The sequence below is a fragment of the Alosa pseudoharengus genome, unplaced genomic scaffold (genome assembly GCF_046254945.1).
Source record: "Alosa pseudoharengus isolate Yale_2024_CS ecotype anadromous, Long Island Sound unplaced genomic scaffold, YU_APseudo_1.1 YU_APseudo_1.1_scf_12, whole genome shotgun sequence".
NCBI classification, from domain to species: domain Eukaryota; kingdom Metazoa; phylum Chordata; class Actinopteri; order Clupeiformes; family Clupeidae; genus Alosa; species Alosa pseudoharengus.
Genome location: NW_027468587.1, coordinates 34,443,408 through 34,463,540, shown reverse-complemented (window position 1 = coordinate 34,463,540; position 20,133 = coordinate 34,443,408). Strand labels below are relative to the sequence as shown.

The following is a 20,133-nucleotide window of genomic DNA, read 5'->3' as shown; positions in this document are numbered from 1 at the left end:
CCTCACTGCTTTCCTGGATCAACTCCAGTTTGCATACAAACACAGGTCTGTGGATGATGCCATCTCCATCACCTTGCATACTGCCCTAGCTCACCTGGACAAAAATAACACCTATATTAGAATGCTGTCCATTGACTACAGCTCTGCCTTTAACACTGTTGTACCATCTAAACTGGATCTGACCAGCCCCATATGCAGTTGGGTGCTGGACTTCTTGACCAACAGGCTCCAGTTAGCAGTTATCAACAACAACGAGGCCTCCTACAGAAAGGAGGCGAGAGACCTGACTGGGGCTTAACAACAACCTCTCCCTGAACATTAGCAAAACTGAGGAGATTGTCATCGACTTCAGGAAATCAAGTCCCTCTCTGCATCAATGATTCACCTGTGGAAATGGTCAGCAGTTTTCAGTTCCTGGGCAGATACAGATCACCAACTCCCTCTCATGGTCCCTACATTCCACCTGTATCCTCAAGAAGGCACAGCAGAGACTGTTCTTTCTGAGGAGGCTAAAGAGCTTTGGTGTGGGAACAAAAATCCTGTTGAACTTTTATCGCTGCACTATTGAGAGCGTCCTGACTGGATGCATCACAGTGTGGCTGGGGAACCTGTCTGCTCACGACCTGAAACTGTTGTCAAGGACTGTCAGGACTGCATCCAAAATCATTGGGACTGACCTCCCTCAGCTTCAAATAATCTACTCCACCACACACTGTCAGAGGAGGGCTGAGTCTATCATCAAGGATGCCAGCCATCCAGCTCACTCTCTCTTCTCTCTGCTTCCCTCTGGCAAGCGCTTCCGGAGCACCACCCACACCACAGAGACAGTTTTTTCCTACAAGCTGTCAGAATCCTAAATGTCCCATGTCCATGAGATTTTATTTATGCTATTGAGCATGCAAGTATAGTGGTTGTGTGTGTCGGTGTATATATATATTTATTGCTGTATATTGTTGTGTGCATGTTTGGATAGTTTGGCTATGTGTGGTAGTCCTTTTCCAACTTCCTTTATTTAAGGTCCCCTCTATGTCCCCCATGTGTTACCCCTCCTTCCACTAATGCAACTTTGGCACAAGAATTTCGCTATAGTCTACTGCAAAGTATATGCGACAATAAAACTTAAACTTGAAACTTAATGACTTTCAAATATGTGTCGTGTGTGTGTGGTCCAGTTAAGAGGACACTTATTTTAGTGTTCCCCAGTAGGCCTATGCCACTAAACCAGTTGCTTTGCCCAGCGCCTACAACGAATGACGAAGCACAATCTAAATTTAGGACGTTAGATACTTAAAGTATCTTACCAATAGTTATTTTTGCTTTGTCGCGTAAAACATTCAATTTAAGTTGCAACAAAAAATGGTTCTAGCATTTAATGGGGCTGGTTGGTTGGAACCATAGGTTGGAACCACCGATAGGAACGCCCACAGTCATCCTGGATACAGTGATCTCGAAACCCCTCGTCACGTTTAGCAACCATTTTGTTCATAGTGCCGTTCTCTCGAAGCTGAAAGCTAGACTAGGTCTCTGTGTTTACGTCCAGAAAACGACCGAGGAGATGGCATACATCAAATAACTTACTGAGAAGATAATATATGTGAATTCGATATAACAGTACATTTCGGTTACCTCGACGAATTTAAATACAAGCTGTCTTAAGCGTAGATTGTTTTTTCGTGATATTTTTAGGTTGTCAGACTGAAAAATCCCAACTGCTAAGTTTAGCAGGCTAACGTTAGTTAGCTAACTTGCTAGTGGCGAAATGGCGGCGAATACAACGCAGTCTGCACCTCCAGCTAACTGGTATGACGCCTCTGTTTTTGTTCCTGATTGATGGCATGTAGTTATATTTGTGTAAAACGAACCACTGTAATGTCCAATCAACACAGCATGTAATAGTTAAATGGTAGTTGATAGATAAAATGCTATTAAATTAGCTAGCAACGTAGCGATAATGTTATTAGCTAACGTTAACGTTAGCTAGCTTATGTACAAGGAGTTTGAAATGTTAATCGACAGTGTTGAACTCGGGGCTGCTAACTTAAGGCTTATGTAACATTCATTTTTACGTGTTGCTCTGGCTGAAGTGTGCATAGACCGAGTAATTGCATCATAAGTAAACTAGCCAGGTTTCAGAGTCTAACGTTAGCTACTTAAAACTAATTTACGTTCAACAAGACCGAAAAGCTAGTGCTGTTTGCTAATGCTAACGTTAGCGTGCTAAAGAATTTGTGCCACAGAAATATCTTGTTTTGTAAATGGCTAGTCAGTTAGCATTAGACTACTGGTTGGGGTTGCGTTACGTCGATGTTGACCTTATTTAGTGTACTTTACCCTGGTCATGTGGTATTTTCTTATTTTGACACATTTACAGTACACAATGCAATAAAACACCTGCACAGGAAGATATGCGAAATTTAGAACGAAGTCATTGTTATAACGTTAACTTTTATTGACGTTAGGTCCATATCGATACATTTCTATTAGAATCTGTCTGTCACCCGAGTTAGAAATATTGTAACGTTAACGTTAGGTTACATCTAATGTAATGTCTCATTACATTCTATCTAATGTCTCTCTACATTCTCATCTAATGCAACAGCTCATAGTGGGCGACTTTACAGGGGCACCGTCTCTGATACACTTTTACGTTAACTAGTATATCTGACAGATTTGACTTGACAGGACACGCCACAGGCCTGTCTGCCAATTGTGTCAAATTCTTTGGCAGTATCATGATGATAAAGACATTTCCAATAAAGAGTTCATTCCAGCATATTCCAAAACATCCAATGGTCGTTAGGTCATCAAAATTCCATGAATACCTCACCAGTTTAGTTGGTACTACAGATCTCAGCTTGGCCCACTCAAAACATTTTAAAGACAATACAACCTGGCTGGAAACCAAAATTAAGATAGATAGATAGATGGATAGATAGATTGATAAATAAACAGATACTTTATTTATCCCCAAGGGGAAATTCAAGAAAATGATGTGAAATTAGCATAGTTAAATACCCAGTTTGCTTCACCAACAAATGTATTTCCACCTATGTCTAATGTTCGAGATATTGATATTGCTTTTTCAGTTAGTACAAGGCCTGGGATTACTTGGATGGGTAGATGTGTATAAACCTTGTTTCTCTCCTCTGTTTAGGCCATTTGCTGGTGCCCCAGGCACAGATCCCCCTGTACATGAGAATCCAGAGTGGGAAAAGGCCAGACAGGCCCTTGCCTCCATCAGCAAGAGTCAGAACACAACTAAAACCTCGCAGGCTAACTCCACCAACACACAGGTGAGAAAATCACTGTTTTGGTGGCTTTTGTAATATTTTGTGTGGTTTATCTTGGTTTGTTTAATTTTCTCATAGTTCCTATATTTAACCGATGAATGTAAATCACAGGGCTGACTTTTGTGATATGTTTTGTGGGTGTTTTAGGCCGGGCAGTATATGATGGGAACTGATTCGGCTGGACTTCGACCACCACAACAGCAGCAGCAGCAGCAGCAGCAGCAACAACAACAACAACAGTATTTCCAGTGGTACCCACAACAACCGAACCAGCAGTATGGGTATGGTTCATATCCATACAACTACTACTACCATCCCGTTCCTCCAGTAAGTCCGGTAAGTGTGTGCTAAATGTGTAGTAAAATCAGATAATTAAAGGAGAATTCCTGCAATTATTCACATAGATCTGTTTCTCGAGGTCACTGAGTACTGAGGTCACTCAGTACCAAAACAAAACTCGAAAGGAAGTTTTTCACTAGCTCGATTTGCTGCAGCCAACAGCTAGAGCTACAGTGCTACACTCTGGGGCCATGTTTATTTTATTATGTTCGGTGACCTCGAGAAATAGAGATCTATGTGAAAAATCACTGGAATTCTACTTTAATCTGGCCTTAGTCTCTTCCAAAAAGGTAGAAACTCAGGGTGCCTGTGCAGCTTTACTACTTTAGCATGAGACCTTGCATCGTTTACACATCACTCAGGGGCCAGCTGATTATTAAAACGCCACGGCTGTTTAGGCTACACATATCAGCCATTCACCTGTGCAGCAACTTTCGCTGCTAATTTTGTTTACTTCTCCAACTGCCTATTACTATTGGCGATTTCCAAGGGGCTTGGCGGCGCTAACATTTCATGTCACAGTTAATGAATTAATAGCCTAATGTTATCCCTGAGTAGCCTAGTTGACAAGCAGCTAACCAACCCATCTGTGTTCTAAAATCAGTTTGCCAGCTAAGGCTCTTGCATGCTGTTAACAACTGATAACGTTGCCTGTTTAAAGAGGGTTTTTTATCTCTGCGATTGACTTTGTTGTGATAAGAACAAACCAGTTAATTTGCATGCATGAGTTTGGAACTTAATTTGTCCTGTGGTGTTGATAACTATATATGTGTTGTTTATACTATAGAATGATTTATTGTTTGTCTTCGTTAAATAATACCGAAGATAAAGAGCTTATAAAATAATCGCATATTAAATCACAATATTGGTAAAAACAAGTCTCCTAGTGGGTAGTCTGTACATTCAAAGAACTGGATGTATAAAGATTAGAAGAGAAGTTAGATTGCAGATCTAAGCTGATTTTTCAGATGATTCAGAACTGTGTGAAATGGTTGTGCTTTCTTTCCTCAGTATGCTGCAGCCGGTTATCCTCAGGGTCAGTATGGTGTTCCTGGGGCGTACCAGCCACCCAGCACCCCAACAGGACAGGTAACAGTTATTCTTTGGCATCATTTGTTTTTTACTGGTTGTTGTAGTGGACGATTTGAAAGTTCACATGCTCACTGTATTAGTAAAGAATTAATTAACTGCTTAAATTTTTTACATTTCCTCCTACTGGTCAAGCCTCCTGCCATGTCTATGATGGAGGACCAGTCCTCCAGTTACCCCTCCCAGCCACAGGCCCCTCCCACCTCCGCCCCTCTGCCGCCCCCCCAAAGCCCCACCACCTCAGAGCAGCCCCCTCCCCCTCCACCCCCTCCCGTTCCCCCTCCCCCCAACTCCCAGTACCCTCCACCCCCCTCCCAGACCCCTTACAGTCCCAATGGAGCCATGCCCTACCAAGGGAACTACAACCACAACCAGCCTCGCTATGGCCAGGGCTACCAGGGTCAGGGCTACCAGGCCTCCCAAGCCAACACACAGCAGCAGGGTCCCCAATCAGGGCCATACGGTGGCACAGGGCGGGGCGAAGGAGCCAAGAAGCCCAACAATGTTAACAATGCCAATAAAGGAGGACAGCCAATGTGGCAGCGAATGAAACGTAAGTATTGCCATCATGTTAAAGATAATATCTTGAATATAAGGAACTATAAAATGCAAAGCATTCTGTGAGGTCTCTCCTGTGTGGTTTTATGGTAAATATAGCCTAGGCTTATTCTGATTACTAGTTTGACCTTAGTTGGTGTGAAAAGAATGCACATACATGACTTGATTGCTGGGTTTCAGTCTCTTGTGTGCTGTGGCTGTAACTTTTCTTCTCTGTCGTCTGCAGAGGCTCCTGGAGCGGTCGGAATGAAGTTCAACATTCCAAAACGCCCATACGTAATGACCAATCAGAGCTTTCCAATAGGCGAGCAGGCCTCGGCAGTGGCTGCCGCCACTGCAACTACGGTTGCGTCAGTCTCTACTGCGGTCACGGCCACAACAGCCGGAGGTGTCCAGAAAGGGTGGGTGAACATGGAAGCTTGTCCTGGCTGTAATGAGATAGGGAGTGGTGTTTTTGATTTCTTTCCACTTGAAGGAGTAAAGGCAAGCAGAGACCGTTTATCAGGCCTAGACTGCAAACATGTTCACTGTTGACAGGCAAAGCTCTAAACAAGAGCAAGCATTTTGCGATAATATCGTGATATGTTGAAATGCTACTAACAGTCCAAGCTTTGTTTTGATATCGAAACGGTGCACATTGTCCTGTCATAACCTTTGATCTTGTACAATGTGTCATACTGCTTGAGCAGATATTCCCTTGCTTTGATGTAAAGTGACCAGAGAGTTTGATGTTATCTGGACAATCTTCAGTTTATGAGGTCCATTCCGTCACATAGCAGTTAGAGAATGTTAGTTAGAGCAGCTTCTGTAACTACTACTCCATTCCCTCTACAGGCCTCAGGACTGGCCCCAGGCCATGAAGGAGTACGTGCAGCGCTGCTTCACCGCCTGCGAGTCCGAGGACGACAAGGACCGCACTGAGAAAGTGCTGAAGGAGGTGCTGCAGGGTCGCCTGCAGGACGGCTCCGCCTACACCATTGACTGGACCAGAGAGCCGTTGCCAGAGTGAGTCCCACCCCGACTCTGGCTCCACTCATTCATAGTTCTGCGGCATTTTTTTTAATGTAATTTTGGTTCTTGTGGTGTTTTACTTTTGGGTTTTGAATCTGTGTATTTGATTATTATGTTGTCTTCTCTCTTCTAACCTAAGTGTTGGATTGTCTGTGTGTGTCTGGCAGGTTGAAGGCCAAGCAGTCCCGATGGGAGGCGGTGCCCCCTCAGCGAAACCAGGACATGTCCTTGGGCAGAGGTGGAGCCACGCGGGGCCGTGGTGGCGGAGGCCGCCTGGGACACTACAGGAACGTGTTCACCCAGCGAAGCCCCTCGTCCAGCTCCTCGCGCTCCTCCTCCCGATCCCCCTCCCCCTCACACAGCCGCCATCGCGACCGGGACCGACGCAGACGCAGGTGAGACTGAGGACCAGAGAATCCCTAGCACAGCCAGGTGCAGCCAGTTAAGCTTATAGCCTAGCGGATGGCCAGAGAGTGCCCATACACTGTATGATTGGCTTTGTGGTTTAAAGAAAGACCACTTCATCATGTCTGTGATTGTGAATCTTTGTAATCATTTTAGTTTTTAAGCACAGGTCATTTGCATTGCCATGGGGAAATTTTCAGACAGTGTCAGATAAGCTAGCTAATTAGAAGTGTTATGTATTGTGACGGGGACACCGACACACTCAGTGAATCTGGCACGCTCTCCCCTCAGTGACTCCGATTCCCAGTCCGACAGCAGCTTCTCCAGCGACCGGCCACAGATCTCCCGTCGGAACCAGAAAGGTGGGCGAGGTCGCGGTAATGATCGGGATCGGGGCCGCGGTGGCGGAAGAGGAAGAGGAGGGAGAGCCAACAGAGGAAGGAGGTAAGAACAGCCAATGCTATATACTGAAGCCATGTTGGATGTTTGAGTTATAGCTTTAATGGAATCACAGAGTTTGCGTGGTATAAAATGTAATAGCACTGAGATTCCCTTCCCAGGAACGCCGAGGACTCTGGTATGGGAATGGGTAAGAAACGGAAAGGCGGTAATGCTGGTCTGGATTTCCACGACCCCATGCGGGAGGCCAAGAAGCAGAGCCGCGCGGCACGCTTCCACACCAAGATGCGCACAGAGCCGCTGGTGCTGAACATCAACGCCATTGATCTGCCCAACGCCACCCAGGAGGGCCTCAGCTGGGAGGACTGCCCCATCGTGGGTACCTGCCAGGACATCACCAAAAACTACCTGCGCCTCACCTGTGCCCCAGACCCCTCCACCGTCAGACCGGTGTCGGTAAGTCTTGGAACACTTCATAGCCAACCTCAGTCTAGTTTATTAAGTGGTATGTTATGGATTAGCCATAGACAGCTATGATGTCTGTAAAACAGTATTTACTGTTGAATGAGTGATGAATGATGTGTTTTTTGGGGTTGGTGGTGTGCTTGAGCTTGTGGAATAAGTGTTGGACTTCAAATCAGTGCTCTTGTCACTACTACTATTTTTTAAAATTTTGTTTTAAAAGATTAAGTATGTCATCCTTTCTTTGTAAAGATGGTTTTGTTTTCCTCTGAAGGTTCTGAGGAAGTCTCTGATTGCAGTAAAAGCCCACTGGAAGAATAAACAGGATTACCAGTACGCCTGCGAACAGATGAAATCCATCCGGCAGGACCTCACAGTGAGTCCCTTGTTACACAAAGCCATCATCCGTCTATTACAATCCCAAGTCCCATAATGCACCTCCTCATGTCTGACTCATTTTCCTGTCTGCCTGTAGGTTCAGGGTGTGAGAACGGACTTCACTGTAGAGGTCTACGAAAACCACGCTCGCATCGCCCTTGAGAAGGTAGGACTGCCCAGAAACCAACTCTGTCAGGCTAGGAAGCATCAGGCAGATGGAACACAGGGGCCGTGAGTCATTTTGAGGGGGAGACACTAATGTGTGTGCTGTTTTTTGTCATCAGGGTGACCACGAGGAGTTCAACCAGTGCCAGACACAGCTGAAGGCCCTGTACAAGGACTGCCCTTCAGAGAATGTGGGAGAGTTCACAGCTTACCGCCTCATCTACTACATCTTTACCAAAAACTCTGGAGGTCAGTTTGCTTTTTACTTTTGTGGCTTTCTATTTATTTCCTTATCTTAGAGGGGCTTGTGCTTACAGTTGCTGGAAAGGTTAATGGAACAGCTGTGTTTTTTTCTAGCAAGTAGTTTGTTAATGGAGTGCTTTGGTCACTTCATTGTAGATAAACCTCATACAGAACAGGTCATTCTGCTCGGTCATAATAGAAAACAAAAACATTGTCTTAGTAATATTGAAGCTGGATTTGTGAAGTGACTTGTGTGTCTGACCCTCAGACATGACGACTGAACTGACGTACCTGACCCCTGCTCTACGAGAAGACATGTATGTGTCTCACGCTCTGGCGCTTCGTGCTGCCTGGGCCCTCGGAAACTACCACCGCTTCTTCTTGCTCTACCGGAAAGCCCCGCGCATGGGGCCTTACCTCATCGACAAGTTTTTAGAGAGAGAGAGGAAGCTGGCACTCCGGGCCATACTCAAAACGTGAGTGAAGCACGGAGACTCCGATTCTCTCCTAATGTCTGCTGTGGAAAACAGATTTAGGGCATATTACAGAAACCTGTCCAACTAGATTAAACAGAAACCTGTCCAATTAGATTAATATGACCATATTTGTGCTTTTTCGTACTTTGAGGCTAAACATTTCCTTCTTGTCTTCTCTCTCTTTCCCCTCTGCATCCCCTGTTTCCTCCTCCACAGATTCAGACCGTCAGTACCGGTGGAGTATGTGCAGTCTAGCCTGGCCTTTGATTCTTTAGACACGTGCCAGGCCTTTCTGACGGGTCTCGGGGTGTCCTACCTGCCTTCTGACCCCACTAAGATAGACTGCAAAGCCAGTTCAGCTGGTCTGGCTGCTTCCTGATCTAAGGGGATCTTGGGGAGTGGGATCCTGGGAAGGAGGGAGGGAATGTGAGCGCTTTCCAAAGGAAAGATGGCAAGGCTATAAGGGACCTAGTTCAGCACTGCCTAGGCCAGGAAGGGACGTAGTCTCACACACATACACTCTGAGATATGATTAGGCAGACTTCTCGCTGTCTCTGATAGACTGGTATTGACCAAGCCTAGCTCTCACTGGCCAACACCTCAGATACATGCTCATCAGGCACCTTCATTATTGGAATCACAGCAGTGACTTCACACACCCATTAGCGACCCATTCAGACTCCGACTACATTGCATAGCATAGGCCCATGCGTTCAAGCACACTCAAGTTCTCCCCAGCCTGCACGTGAGGTTAGCCTAGCGCACAGGCAGCCAGAGGCAGGACAGAGTCAGGGTCTCCCAGGTGGCAGCGCTCCCTAGCAACACTATTGCTACGCTAACAGTGTTCTGTTCTCATGTCTTTTTCTTCCCCTTCAAGCCAGCAGCCTCAAAGCTCAAGAGAAGACAAAAGCCCTCCTCAGCCTAAAGAAAGAAAGCAAGCAAGCAAGCAAGCAAGTCCAAGAGAAAAGTTTCTGGTGAAAGGTCATATCCTGTTTCCTGTTGGCGATGTGATCCAATGTGCGCTGCCCAGCCCACAGAGACTTTTGTCCCACAGTGTTTCGCAGAGATGTTCGGCCGCAGCAGCTCCGTAGCCAGTGTGAAGAAGATGGTGGTTTGTATGCCCTAACCTGCCCCACACACCCCCTCTCAGAGATGTCTACAGTGTACCCAGCGCCATGTTATGGTGGGGTGTGGAGGGGTGTCGTCTATTCTCACCCTTCCCTCCACTGTGCCCCCCCTCCCTCCCCATGTCCTCTGCCTTGTGCTCTGTGAAGCTGTTTGTTGACTGAGAAAGCCAAGAGGCTTGGAGCTAGCCTTTAGTGCTAGTGGGCCATACCATACCATACCTGGTGCAAGAGCCTCTACCCCACCCAGTCGTTCCACATGGGAAAAAAAGGCCCCTTTCTAACCAGGTGTCACAGCTTGAGAAAATTGGGTATCCATCACTTGCTTGTCCACCTCTCACTCCCCTATTTAAAGTGAGCTAGGTTAGCCAAGTCACACAGCTGGTGCTAAGCATTGACTCTTGATTGTAGCTGTGGATGAAGTGTTAACGGAGATGTGTTTCCCTCATACACATGCTCACACACACGCAGCCAGCTACCTACTTACATCTAGACCCCTCGCAGATGCCACAGTCAATTAGGAGCGCCCACCCTCGTCCTGCTGCAAGTCATCGTAGGCCACAGTCCTAGCAAGTGTGATCAGGCTTATCTCCACCCCTCGCGTTAAGATGGCAGCCCAAGTTTTCCACCCGTGTAGAAGACAGATGCCGATTGCCACCCTTTGCAGCTCTCCAGAGGCCGCCGGCCTCCTCGCCATCCCCCAGGTGGCACCAGGTGTGGCACACCCCAGTGTGGCACCAGCTGCCACCAGTAGCTGTTGTCCATCACCAGGCCTCTATCTACCGGGTTTGTGACGTCCAGCTCCAGGCACAAGCTTGGAGGGCTTTGGGTTTGTATGTGTATGCCACTCCCCACAACACCTCACCCTTTTCCAGATACGAAGCACGTATGTACGTATGTATGTATGTCTGGTAAGAGAGAAAGGGACTTTACTGGCTGAGAGAAGAGGAGCAGATGACAACGCAGCAAGTATTCTGATGTGCTTGTGCTGTTTTTATGCTAGTCAGAATTTCTAATCAACTTTTTCAGAATTTAAATGTTGCCCACAAAACAAACTACAGTATTAACCATTGCAAATATATCAGAATGAAACTGTAATTAGATCTGGTATTTAGAACAATATTTTCAAAATTATACACCAATTAATTTGGTCATTTAGTAAAATTCATGAATTGAGTGTCCAATCCCAAAGCTTAGATGGTGTGGTTTTTAGTCTGTTCAGACTCACAGAAGATTGTGTAAGGACCAGTATTGTTATCTAACACTTTACATTTTCATCTTGTCAATTCCTCATGAAGTAAGGTTGTAGTGGTTTGTCCGTTTGCTAATTTGAGATTATTTTGGTGAACACTTTAGACCCTTTGAACAGTATTTAAAGAATTTAGAAATGTTAATATGCTGTAAAGAGTCTGCTGGTCAGTTTCCACAGAATTCTGGCAGAACTGAGTCTGTCCCCACAAATAGTTCACTTTTCATTCAGTGCCATCTTTCAGGACCAACGGTGTAATTGGCCACGTAGAGTCAGACTGTCGTAAAGCTCCCTCCACAGGTTCTAGAAGTGTAAATAGTGTACATAATGTTTTGTTTTTCTTTTTGTATTTTAATTTGTCCTTTATTTTTAGAGGGTAAGTGTATGAATGAAGCAGAATGATGTGACTATCTGTGTTTTGGTGGGTCAGCCCTAAAGCAGCTCCTGTTGTGCTGGTGTAGATGGGTCATCTCGGACCTCATATTGCATTTTTAGTAATGATTAGCAGAAACGACTGGAGCTGCTGCCGGTCTGAAGCTCCAATCAGAGATTGTACTTGCTAGGGCTCCAGGCAGCCTTTTGATGTCTCGTGTCACAAGTCTCAGTGATAAAACGATAAAAGACTTTGACCCTGTCCTACATGGATAATGTTGACCAGAGATCAACCAGCAGCACTCCTAGTGAATAATGCCACCTATAGACTAACTTTTCTTTACAGGGATTGTAATAAAATGTTGATTTATTTTCTCAATAAACCAAATCTTTTTCTTGTCCTTTTGAAAAGCTAGCTTTGTTTAGTAGCATGTTGTCAGTCCCCTCACCCCACACCCTGCCTCTAATGCCACTGGGACGTTTCAGTCCATGTCACCCTGGTTATTCACCTATACCTAATCTTCCCCTTTTCTTCTTTCTAAGTTTTTCTCTTTTTTTCTGTCGCCACATTTCCTTAATTACAACAAATAGTTTTTTTGTTGCTTCATTATTCATTCAATTTTTAGAAGTCTAATATTTTTAAGCACATGGTTCACTGACTGGCAAGAGAAAGATTTGGTTTAATGCTACCAAACAAGCACCTGCTGTTGCTTTCTTGTCTTGATACGTTTGATAATAAGCTGTGTTTGGTGGGGGTTTCCATCTTGATCCATTCATCTATGTAGAGTGCAAATGGCACTGATCTACATGAAATATCACTCCTCGTTAAGTGAAGGTGTATACCTGGCAGGTGTATACAATGTATGTAAAAGACTTTTGAAGAGTTTCTGCCCCTACCCACTGGAGTCAATTTTGTCAGTTATAAAAATTGGTAGTAGTACTGATTTTTCTTTTTCTTCTGTTAGTAAGTCATATCCATCATTATTGTGCAAGTTTGCAGGAGAAGTTATGATGTTTTAGCTTTATTTTTTTTCCTTTTACATTTAAAAAGTAAATGCACTGCTGAGAACGTAGTACTCTGTGTTCTAAATGTATGGCTTCTACTCTACTCTCTATCTGCACTCTCTCTCTCTCTCTCTCTCTCTCTCTCCCATCCATCACTGATCTTTTACTTACTACAAGATTGTTCTCTGTCTCTGCAGTTTTGCATTTTGGGAGCAAAAGGAGGCTTCTGAAATAAAAGGGGGAGAACGCATCAGAGGAAAACTGGAGAAAGTTGTGGGCACTGGAAGACTTGCACCAACAGCTTAAGTCTCTGCCATGTTTTCAGGCTAATTGAGTTAAATGCCTCTGCACATGAAGATTGTGTTTTGGTGAATGTAAGCCGTTAGCTGTCTGTCCTGTTTGATCTTGTTTCCAACTAAAACACTACATTCTCTTATCCAGTCCATAACCATGACTAGTTAACAACCAGCTACTGTTGTGTACCTGTAGCTTCAAGACATTGAATTAAACTGAGCAATGCTGTTGGTTATATATTTTAAGCTTTTATTTCAGTCAGACAAAGTGTTTACTGTTTGTTCAGAAGTGTCTGCATCCATTGTTTTTCCCTTACCCCATCTGGTAGTGGTTTGCCATTGTTATTCCATTTGCTAATATATTAAGTAGCTCAATTGAGACAACAAATTAGTACTTAAATTCACCCTATTTGAAAGAATTTATTTTTATTTTGTTGATTTTGGTTTGTTTGTTTTTTTTCACCTCTGGGTAAAACCCTCAGTATTTTGGTGGTGCATAATCGATCTGGACATACAGTACTCTACAGATGTTTAAACCTGTTTCCTTTAGTGTTGATGATCGTTCTCAACTACATTCAGTTGTTCAGGCTTTATTTTCTTTCGGCAGAATGTTATGTTATAGTGTTTTATTTCTTTGTTGGTTGCTGTCTGTAATTGTGATCTGTGACATTAACTCCCTCAGTCCGCCTCCACTCCCCTTAGCTGACACGCTCCCACCTCATCTGGAACACAACCACTATCCCTGTCCTCTGTTTTACCTGTGTTATTTTCCCCTTAAACGAAATGCTTACATTCGGTACCCTTGTATTTCCCTCTTTCATGCAATTATTCCTACCACCACAGTGAAGTTAATCCATCTGCCATTAACTAACTGCACTCATTCTCCCTAAAGAAGAAAGTGAAGCTGCTTCCAGTCCCTTGTTTCAATAACCCTGTTCTTTTATGCCCCCCCCCTGTTTAGTCGTGTTCTGTTAGTGGTTTTGTCCAAGCATCTTAACCAGCATGTCTAGTCATGTGAATGTTCTCCACCCTCCTATCTTTCTCCTGCTTTCTGTTACTTCCTCATTATTTCTGTCTTCATGCTGTTTTGGGCCTGTGTGCAATCATCGTTCCTGTCCTCTCCTCTCCCCCTTCCGCTCCCACTCTGGAGTATGTGTTGAGTAGTCTTTGCTGAACTGTATGTTGGTACTACTAGCACATTCTCTCAGTAGTAAGTATGGCATTTGTGCTGCTTTGGTGCCCTGTTTCTCTTGCAGCTGACTCCTTGGAACTTGTGAGGATGTTATTTCCCATGGGAAACATAACTCCTTGATCCTCCTCCTGAATTGGATAGTTTTCATACTGTTGTTTTTTGTAGTTAATAATATACTGTACATATGTACGTTCATTCTTCAAACATAAGAAATAAAGGAAGTTTAGAAAATATTCGGTGTTGTCAATGTAGCTGGGATTTTTATGGAACTTCAGTAAATACTTAATATGAAAAATAATATAATTTTTTTTTTTACTAATTTCCTATTGTCTCAGTTCTGACTGAATAATCAGAGGGGTATTTCACAAAACCTAGATAAGGGATTAAGCTGGGATTTTTAGGTTATCCTGGATGAATTTCGCCTTGACTTGGTTTCACAAAATAGATGGCACATAAGTTACCATGGGGATTTATTCTCTGCACCTAACAGCCAAGCTAAGTTAATTCTAATGGTAATTATGTCGTCTTATTGGTTCAGCTAGCTGTCATTCACATCAGACCTCCGTGCTAATTTTTAAGGAGCTTTATTCCATTTATAAACTATTTGCTAAATGTATTTGCTCGCAAAACAAAACAGATTGTCTGCCTACTACCATATAGTTATTTTAATTGTGATAGCCTTATAATTATTAATAGACCTAGGTACTCTTTGTTTGCTTATTTTATTGATAGACGTTTGATGAATAGCCTACTGTAGTTGATTGGAAGTGGAGGGGCAAGTTCTCGGAGGTATTTTCAACTATAATATTAAGGTATATCATGCATCTTTGCAGAGGCAAGCGCTTTCTTAATGACGTTGCGTTCCGAGACAAGAAAGCACTCACACGTGGTGGGTGCATACGTAAATTTGCATTCAGTTGGTCTACCACGCCTACTCCCGCTGTTTTACAGAAATAGCCATGATTCCCCATTCCAAAAATGACAACTTTACTTCATTGTTAGTCTATATCAAAAGCGGTTGTTCACTTTGTGTGAATGATGCTATTTTCCGCGTCTTTTTTATTCCAACCGTGGGCATTTTGGAGCAGAAACGAGAACGCGCACACATCCTGAATTACTTACACCTGGCTTGACATAGTTGCTCCTACTCATCTTGGATTGGCGTTAGTGAAACGAGTTTAGCTAGGATGACCAGACAACGCTATGTCAAACCTCGCTTTATCACTTATCTTGGATGTCTTAATTCTGCCTTTGTGAAATACCCCTCAGGTCATGTTTTTACTGGGTTAAGGAGTGTGTGGGGACAATAAATTAGATGGCTTGGTGGTTCATCTGTAAGGACAAATTAAATGATGTTGTTAAAATCCCATTTACCTCGCACCAACTAGAAACAAAGGTGAAATGTAATCCACAGGAAAGTTATTTTTTTAATTAAGTATGGACCGTGCTAACCACTAGAGGGCGACAGTACACCATAGAAGATAACTTGCCAGCTGTGTTCAAAATGTTCACTCACTATAGTGTTGCCTATATGGCTGATGCACTATATAGTGAATGAGTGAACATTTTTAACAGAGCCATCAACGACATTCCTTTACAGCACCTGGGTGTAGAACAGATTCACAAGTCAGGATGTATTCACCTAGTTTTTATTGTTCATTACAGTATTCTCACAATAATTCTTCTTTACTACCATTGGCCACAATACAATATGATTGACATGTAATAGACATCTCTACGCAAAGAGAGTGTCCTACATCAATGAAGTAAAGGATCAGTCAATGAGAAATTACAACAACAAAAAAAAAAAAAAAAAAAAAGAAGACAGGATGGATTGTCCTCCTAGTGTACACTGCTTTAACAATACGCTGGTAAACTTTCAAGTAAAAGGCAGGGGTATTATGCCCCGTGGTGTTTTTACTGTTTTTAGTTGGGTTGGTACAAACATTTATGTCAAAGTTGAACTCTACACTCTGAAGTGCAGTGCAATACAGTGTATGAGTCAAATCATCCGTCCATTTAAATTACATACAAAACAAAAGGAAAGGCATCAAAAGGCTGCAACATCACAAAGACACTTGGGAAGAAATTATAGAAAAAACACTGAAGGTGATGGGTCTAAGTGCATGGGTAAGAAGATGGAGTTGGCCACCATTGTATATCACCTATGAATCTCCTTTTTAGGCCTTTGCATTGATGATGTCAACAAACTCGGGCTTCAGAGCAGCTCCACCCACCAGGAAGCCATCCACGTCCTTCTGAGAGGCCAGCTCCTTACATGTTCCCCCGGTGACAGAGCCTGGACCAGAAGGGAAGGAGAGTTGCTGAAGGATTAGGTATATGGAAATCATTTCTGTCTTTGAAGCAATTACATGACATCTAAAGATATTGTTTGTCATACTGTATGCTTGCTCACATGTAATACTTCAAATGTAGATGTAGGTAGATTAAGGAGTATAAAGGCATATAAAACAACTGGACTGAATAAATATGAATAAGACAAACAAATATGATAACAAAACATCACAAATACTCTTAGAATGGTGATGTACTGGGTCATGACAACTCCATAGGGTGTTACTGACCTCCATAGATTATCCTGACAGAGCTGGCAACAGCCTCAGAGACGTTGGTCTTCATCCATTGCCTGAGTTTGTCATGAACCTCCTGGGCCTGGTCAGAAGGAATACTCATCTCAGCACATGGTGTTCTTAACAACTGACCTCAAGACATTCTAAATGCATAACAGACACTAGCTTACAAAATGGTATAGTTTGAGTGACTTGTCCTTCGCAACAAACATACTTTTCACCAGTCATAACAAAATAGAAAAGATCCAAAAGGTTTTCCTGTTTCGTTTTCCCATTGGTCTGACGTTGATGATCTTACCTGTTGTGGGGAAGCGGTTTTGCCAGTGCCAATGGCCCACACGGGCTCATAGGCAAGCACTACCTTGCTCCAGTCCTTGACGTTATCTGTAAAAGGTTTGAGTATAGTATAGTAATATAGTTTGAGTACTGCACTAGTGTGTTATTATTGAACATTGGTCTAACTTTAACAGCCTAATCGAAATTTCAGCTTTGTGCTTTAGCTCATTGGGGTAATGTATACACAAACTGGCAGAGGGGCTCCTACATCCTAATTGGGAAGCAGCCAAAATGAGTTTGGTCAAAAACTGGCTTCATGCCAACAGCAGCACAACTGCCACTAATAAGCTTTCTTTCGGGCTATCTATAGGCTTACTGTACAGTGGACTACAGAATTGCATAGTGCATAGTCTAGGCAGCTTGTTGAACAACAGGTGTGTTTACCTGTCCTTCCCATGGCCATATGCCATTAAAATGGACTGATGATGCCAATACTACAGTAGTTTCCTATAAAACTATACTTAAAAAAGTAGAAAATTGTTGCACGCTATCTCTTAAAAAGTAAAGTACGACTTGTCACAGATTAGTTTTTCTAACAATATGAAATATTTCTAATGCAATGCCAACATACAAATAATAGTACAAAATAGAAGATATACAAATAATAATGCATCAAACTTTAAATTATTCTTGTTTCACTAGTTTCATTCATTTGAATGAAATCGGATGTGTTCTCTACATACCTGCAATAACCTTGGTCTGTGCGAAGACGACCTTCTCTGTGATGCCAGCTTCCCTCTCATCCAACTTCTCACCAATGCAGGCGATCACTTTCAGACCATTCTCCAGGGCATGAGCAGTCTTCTGGCCAATCAGCTGCCAGAGACACATTCATCAAATCAGAGAGGCTTGGCAGAGATGGGGGTTGGGACATCTCGAGTTGGGACATGCCAGTTTGCAATGTCTGTGTTGGTCCTAAATATTTCACAGTCTAGTTGTCTTAATCTGTGATCAGGGGCTCCATTCAGCATTTGCTTTATGCCACACAACCACACATGTATTCCTATCCACACGGTATATTATTTAAAATGGAGATTAAAAACATAGGGTGGTCTTCACAAATGGCATACCTCGTCACTCTCACCAAAGACATGGCGTCTCTCGGAGTGTCCAAGAATAACCCACTCTACTCCACAGTCCTTGATCATTGCAGGGCTGAGAGAACAGAAATGACAATAATGCACTCAAGCAAGAAAACATGCTAGTGGTATGATTTCATTCAAGTATTTTGAAACAGTTTTGGAAAGATGCTATGTAAGGTTTGACATTATTTTAAAAAACTAGGATCACACACTTTCTGACTTGTTTGTGTGACTATCAGCTAAATTAATCATAATACCTGATTTCTCCAGTGAAGGCACCCTTGGCAACTTTGTAGCAGTTTTGGGCGGCCACACCAAGCTTAGCATCCATCTTTGACCTGACAAAGTCAAGGTAGATGGCTGGGGCTCCGCATACCACTTCTACACAAACAGAAAAAGGATGTAAAATATATTATACAATGGAACACGCTAATGGAAAGAAACAGCAACATATGCCACCAAATATGGTATTTAACCTTTCTTACTTAGAAATGAATTCCAACATTCAGCTGTATTCAATATAATAGGCTTCCAAGGCACAGTGCAGTGTAATCTGAGAGATTACTACACCTGCTAATTTCTAAATTGTGACATCATGATAGCAACAAACCCAGTGCCCCTGTACAGTATGAGTGGCATTAAATGTAAGCCTATCTTGAGTCAAGTGGGAAGGTCAAACACAAGTGTTGTAAAGGGCAGACACTGGTTGCATGTCCTCCCTTGTAAAGGTCTGAGTTCAACATAGAAAGGTCATCCCCACTATAGCATAAGGGTCAGAGTGCAACCAAAGGGCAAGGGTCGACAATTGGAAGACTATCCTGCTACCCGGCATATGAATGGCAGTCAGATGTTTGCACTTTGACTTTATGTCTAGAGAGAGACAGAGCGGTAGGCTCATGTTGCAGTTCCTAAGCGCACGCCTCGTTTCTAAATGGCCTACAATGGCTTGTCGTTGATGGAAGCCCGTGCTCTTCCACAATTTGAAGTTGCACTTTGCGAGCAGAGCAAAGTACTTCAAACGTCTGGTAAGGCATGAAATAGACTACGGCAAAATTCTGTAAACATGTAGCAGTTGCCGTTTCAACGGAAGCTAAATCCTGGGTTTCTGAGCAAGGCACAAATAACTTGTAACTGGCACTGTTGCCATCTCATGATCACGGAAATTACAAACGTGATACCGTGCTACGTGCTGCTGTGCACGAGTACAACGTCAGTAAACAGAAGGAAATGTTTCACTTCATCCTCCTACTTCAAAAGTCCATGCTGCATTTTCACAGTAATCACAGAGATTTAAACATCATCTTAGCCAACTGGCAAATACCATTAGAATGCTACAAAAATAATGTGACTGCAAAGATTACAATGAATATAGCAGCGTCAATGTCAAAATGTAACGTGAAGTGTCCACCATTTTGGTCACAAGCTATCTGATTCAAAATCTGTCAGAAATCTGTCAAATCTTCCAGTTGATAATCGCCCAGTTATTTTGAAAAGGTATCTATAACACGAGCTAACAACCGTGGTACAGGTAGTTGAGAGAGAGAGGGCACATTTTGCTCTGTGCTCTTTCACACAATGGCTGCTTAATGAGGGGAGTTAAATAGCCTACATCAGTTATAGGCTACCTATAAATTACAGTGATCCAACAGGCAATAGAGTTCACAGTAAAATACTTGACCAGCTAACTGTAAATGCACATTAGACAACATGCAGTGTCCCCCAGCTGTGGCAGACAGACATACGCACCAGTATCCGCATGCAGCTTGGCACTGTTCAGGGTATTAATGAGCTCGCCGAGACTTTTCTTGTCTCCGTTCATTTTCCAGTTTCCACCAACGAAAAATTTCCTGCCGGTCATCTTTGCAGATATTTAATTTCAAAGGTTCTACGGATAGACTGTATGGAATGGGCAGCGTAACCCTGTGGAGAAATCAGCGACCTTTCAATGTTCAGACAGTGCTTATATCACCATCGCACATTCAACTCCACCTCTCGGAGCATTTCATTGGTTTACTGAAGCACGCCCGCAGAAGCACTTCCTTATTAAAGTACCGAGTAAAGTATGGACAGGGGA

The 20,133-nt window shown here is 43.3% G+C and overlaps 2 protein-coding genes across 3 annotated transcripts; one reads left to right on the top strand and one right to left on the bottom strand.

Moving 5' to 3' along the window:
* The first annotated feature begins 1,482 nt into the window (after positions 1–1,482).
* leng8 (leukocyte receptor cluster (LRC) member 8) lies at positions 1,483–14,283 on the top strand. 2 transcript variants are annotated; one of them, XM_076281036.1, is made up of 15 exons: positions 1,483–1,800; positions 3,155–3,293; positions 3,438–3,617; positions 4,641–4,718; positions 4,854–5,271; positions 5,503–5,677; positions 6,111–6,281; positions 6,455–6,682; positions 6,984–7,136; positions 7,253–7,547; positions 7,828–7,929; positions 8,029–8,097; positions 8,216–8,345; positions 8,608–8,815; positions 9,032–14,283. In XM_076281036.1, exons 1-15 carry the CDS (start codon positions 1,760–1,762, stop codon positions 9,192–9,194), a joined length of 2,550 nt encoding a protein of 849 aa, XP_076137151.1. In that variant the 5' UTR covers positions 1,483–1,759; the 3' UTR covers positions 9,195–14,283. The 2 variants fall into 2 exon arrangements, with proteins under 2 accessions (XP_076137151.1, XP_076137150.1); XM_076281035.1 differs by having other exon boundaries at positions 3,438–3,626.
* A 1,400-nt stretch (positions 14,284–15,683) lies between these two features.
* Positions 15,684–20,013, bottom strand: tpi1b (triosephosphate isomerase 1b). Its single transcript, XM_076281020.1, has 7 exons — positions 19,806–20,013; positions 18,317–18,440; positions 18,048–18,132; positions 17,661–17,793; positions 16,940–17,025; positions 16,636–16,723; positions 15,684–16,349 (listed from the first exon to the last, which is right to left on the bottom strand). The coding sequence occupies exons 1-7, from the start codon at positions 19,915–19,917 to the stop codon at positions 16,231–16,233; spliced, it is 747 nt and encodes a 248-aa protein (XP_076137135.1). The 5' UTR covers positions 19,918–20,013; the 3' UTR covers positions 15,684–16,230.
* Between the last annotated feature and the right edge of the window lie 120 nt (positions 20,014–20,133).

Excerpts from the sequence above, each read along its gene's own strand:
- tpi1b (XM_076281020.1), bottom strand. The coding sequence starts at position 19,917 with ATGACCGGCAGGAAATTTTTCGTTGGTGGAAACTGGAAAATGAACGGA. Across the intron at positions 18,133-18,316 it reads GCCTTCACTGGAGAAATCAG|CCCTGCAATGATCAAGGACT; the intron begins GTATTATGATTA and ends CTGTTCTCTCAG. Across the intron at positions 17,026-17,660 it reads ACAGACCAAGGTTATTGCAG|ATAACGTCAAGGACTGGAGC; the intron begins GTATGTAGAGAA and ends AACCTTTTACAG.
- leng8 (XM_076281035.1), top strand. The coding sequence starts at position 1,760 with ATGGCGGCGAATACAACGCAGTCTGCACCTCCAGCTAACTG. Across the intron at positions 5,678-6,110 it reads GCCGGAGGTGTCCAGAAAGG|GCCTCAGGACTGGCCCCAGG; the intron begins GTGGGTGAACAT and ends TTCCCTCTACAG. Across the intron at positions 7,548-7,827 it reads CCACCGTCAGACCGGTGTCG|GTTCTGAGGAAGTCTCTGAT; the intron begins GTAAGTCTTGGA and ends TTTCCTCTGAAG.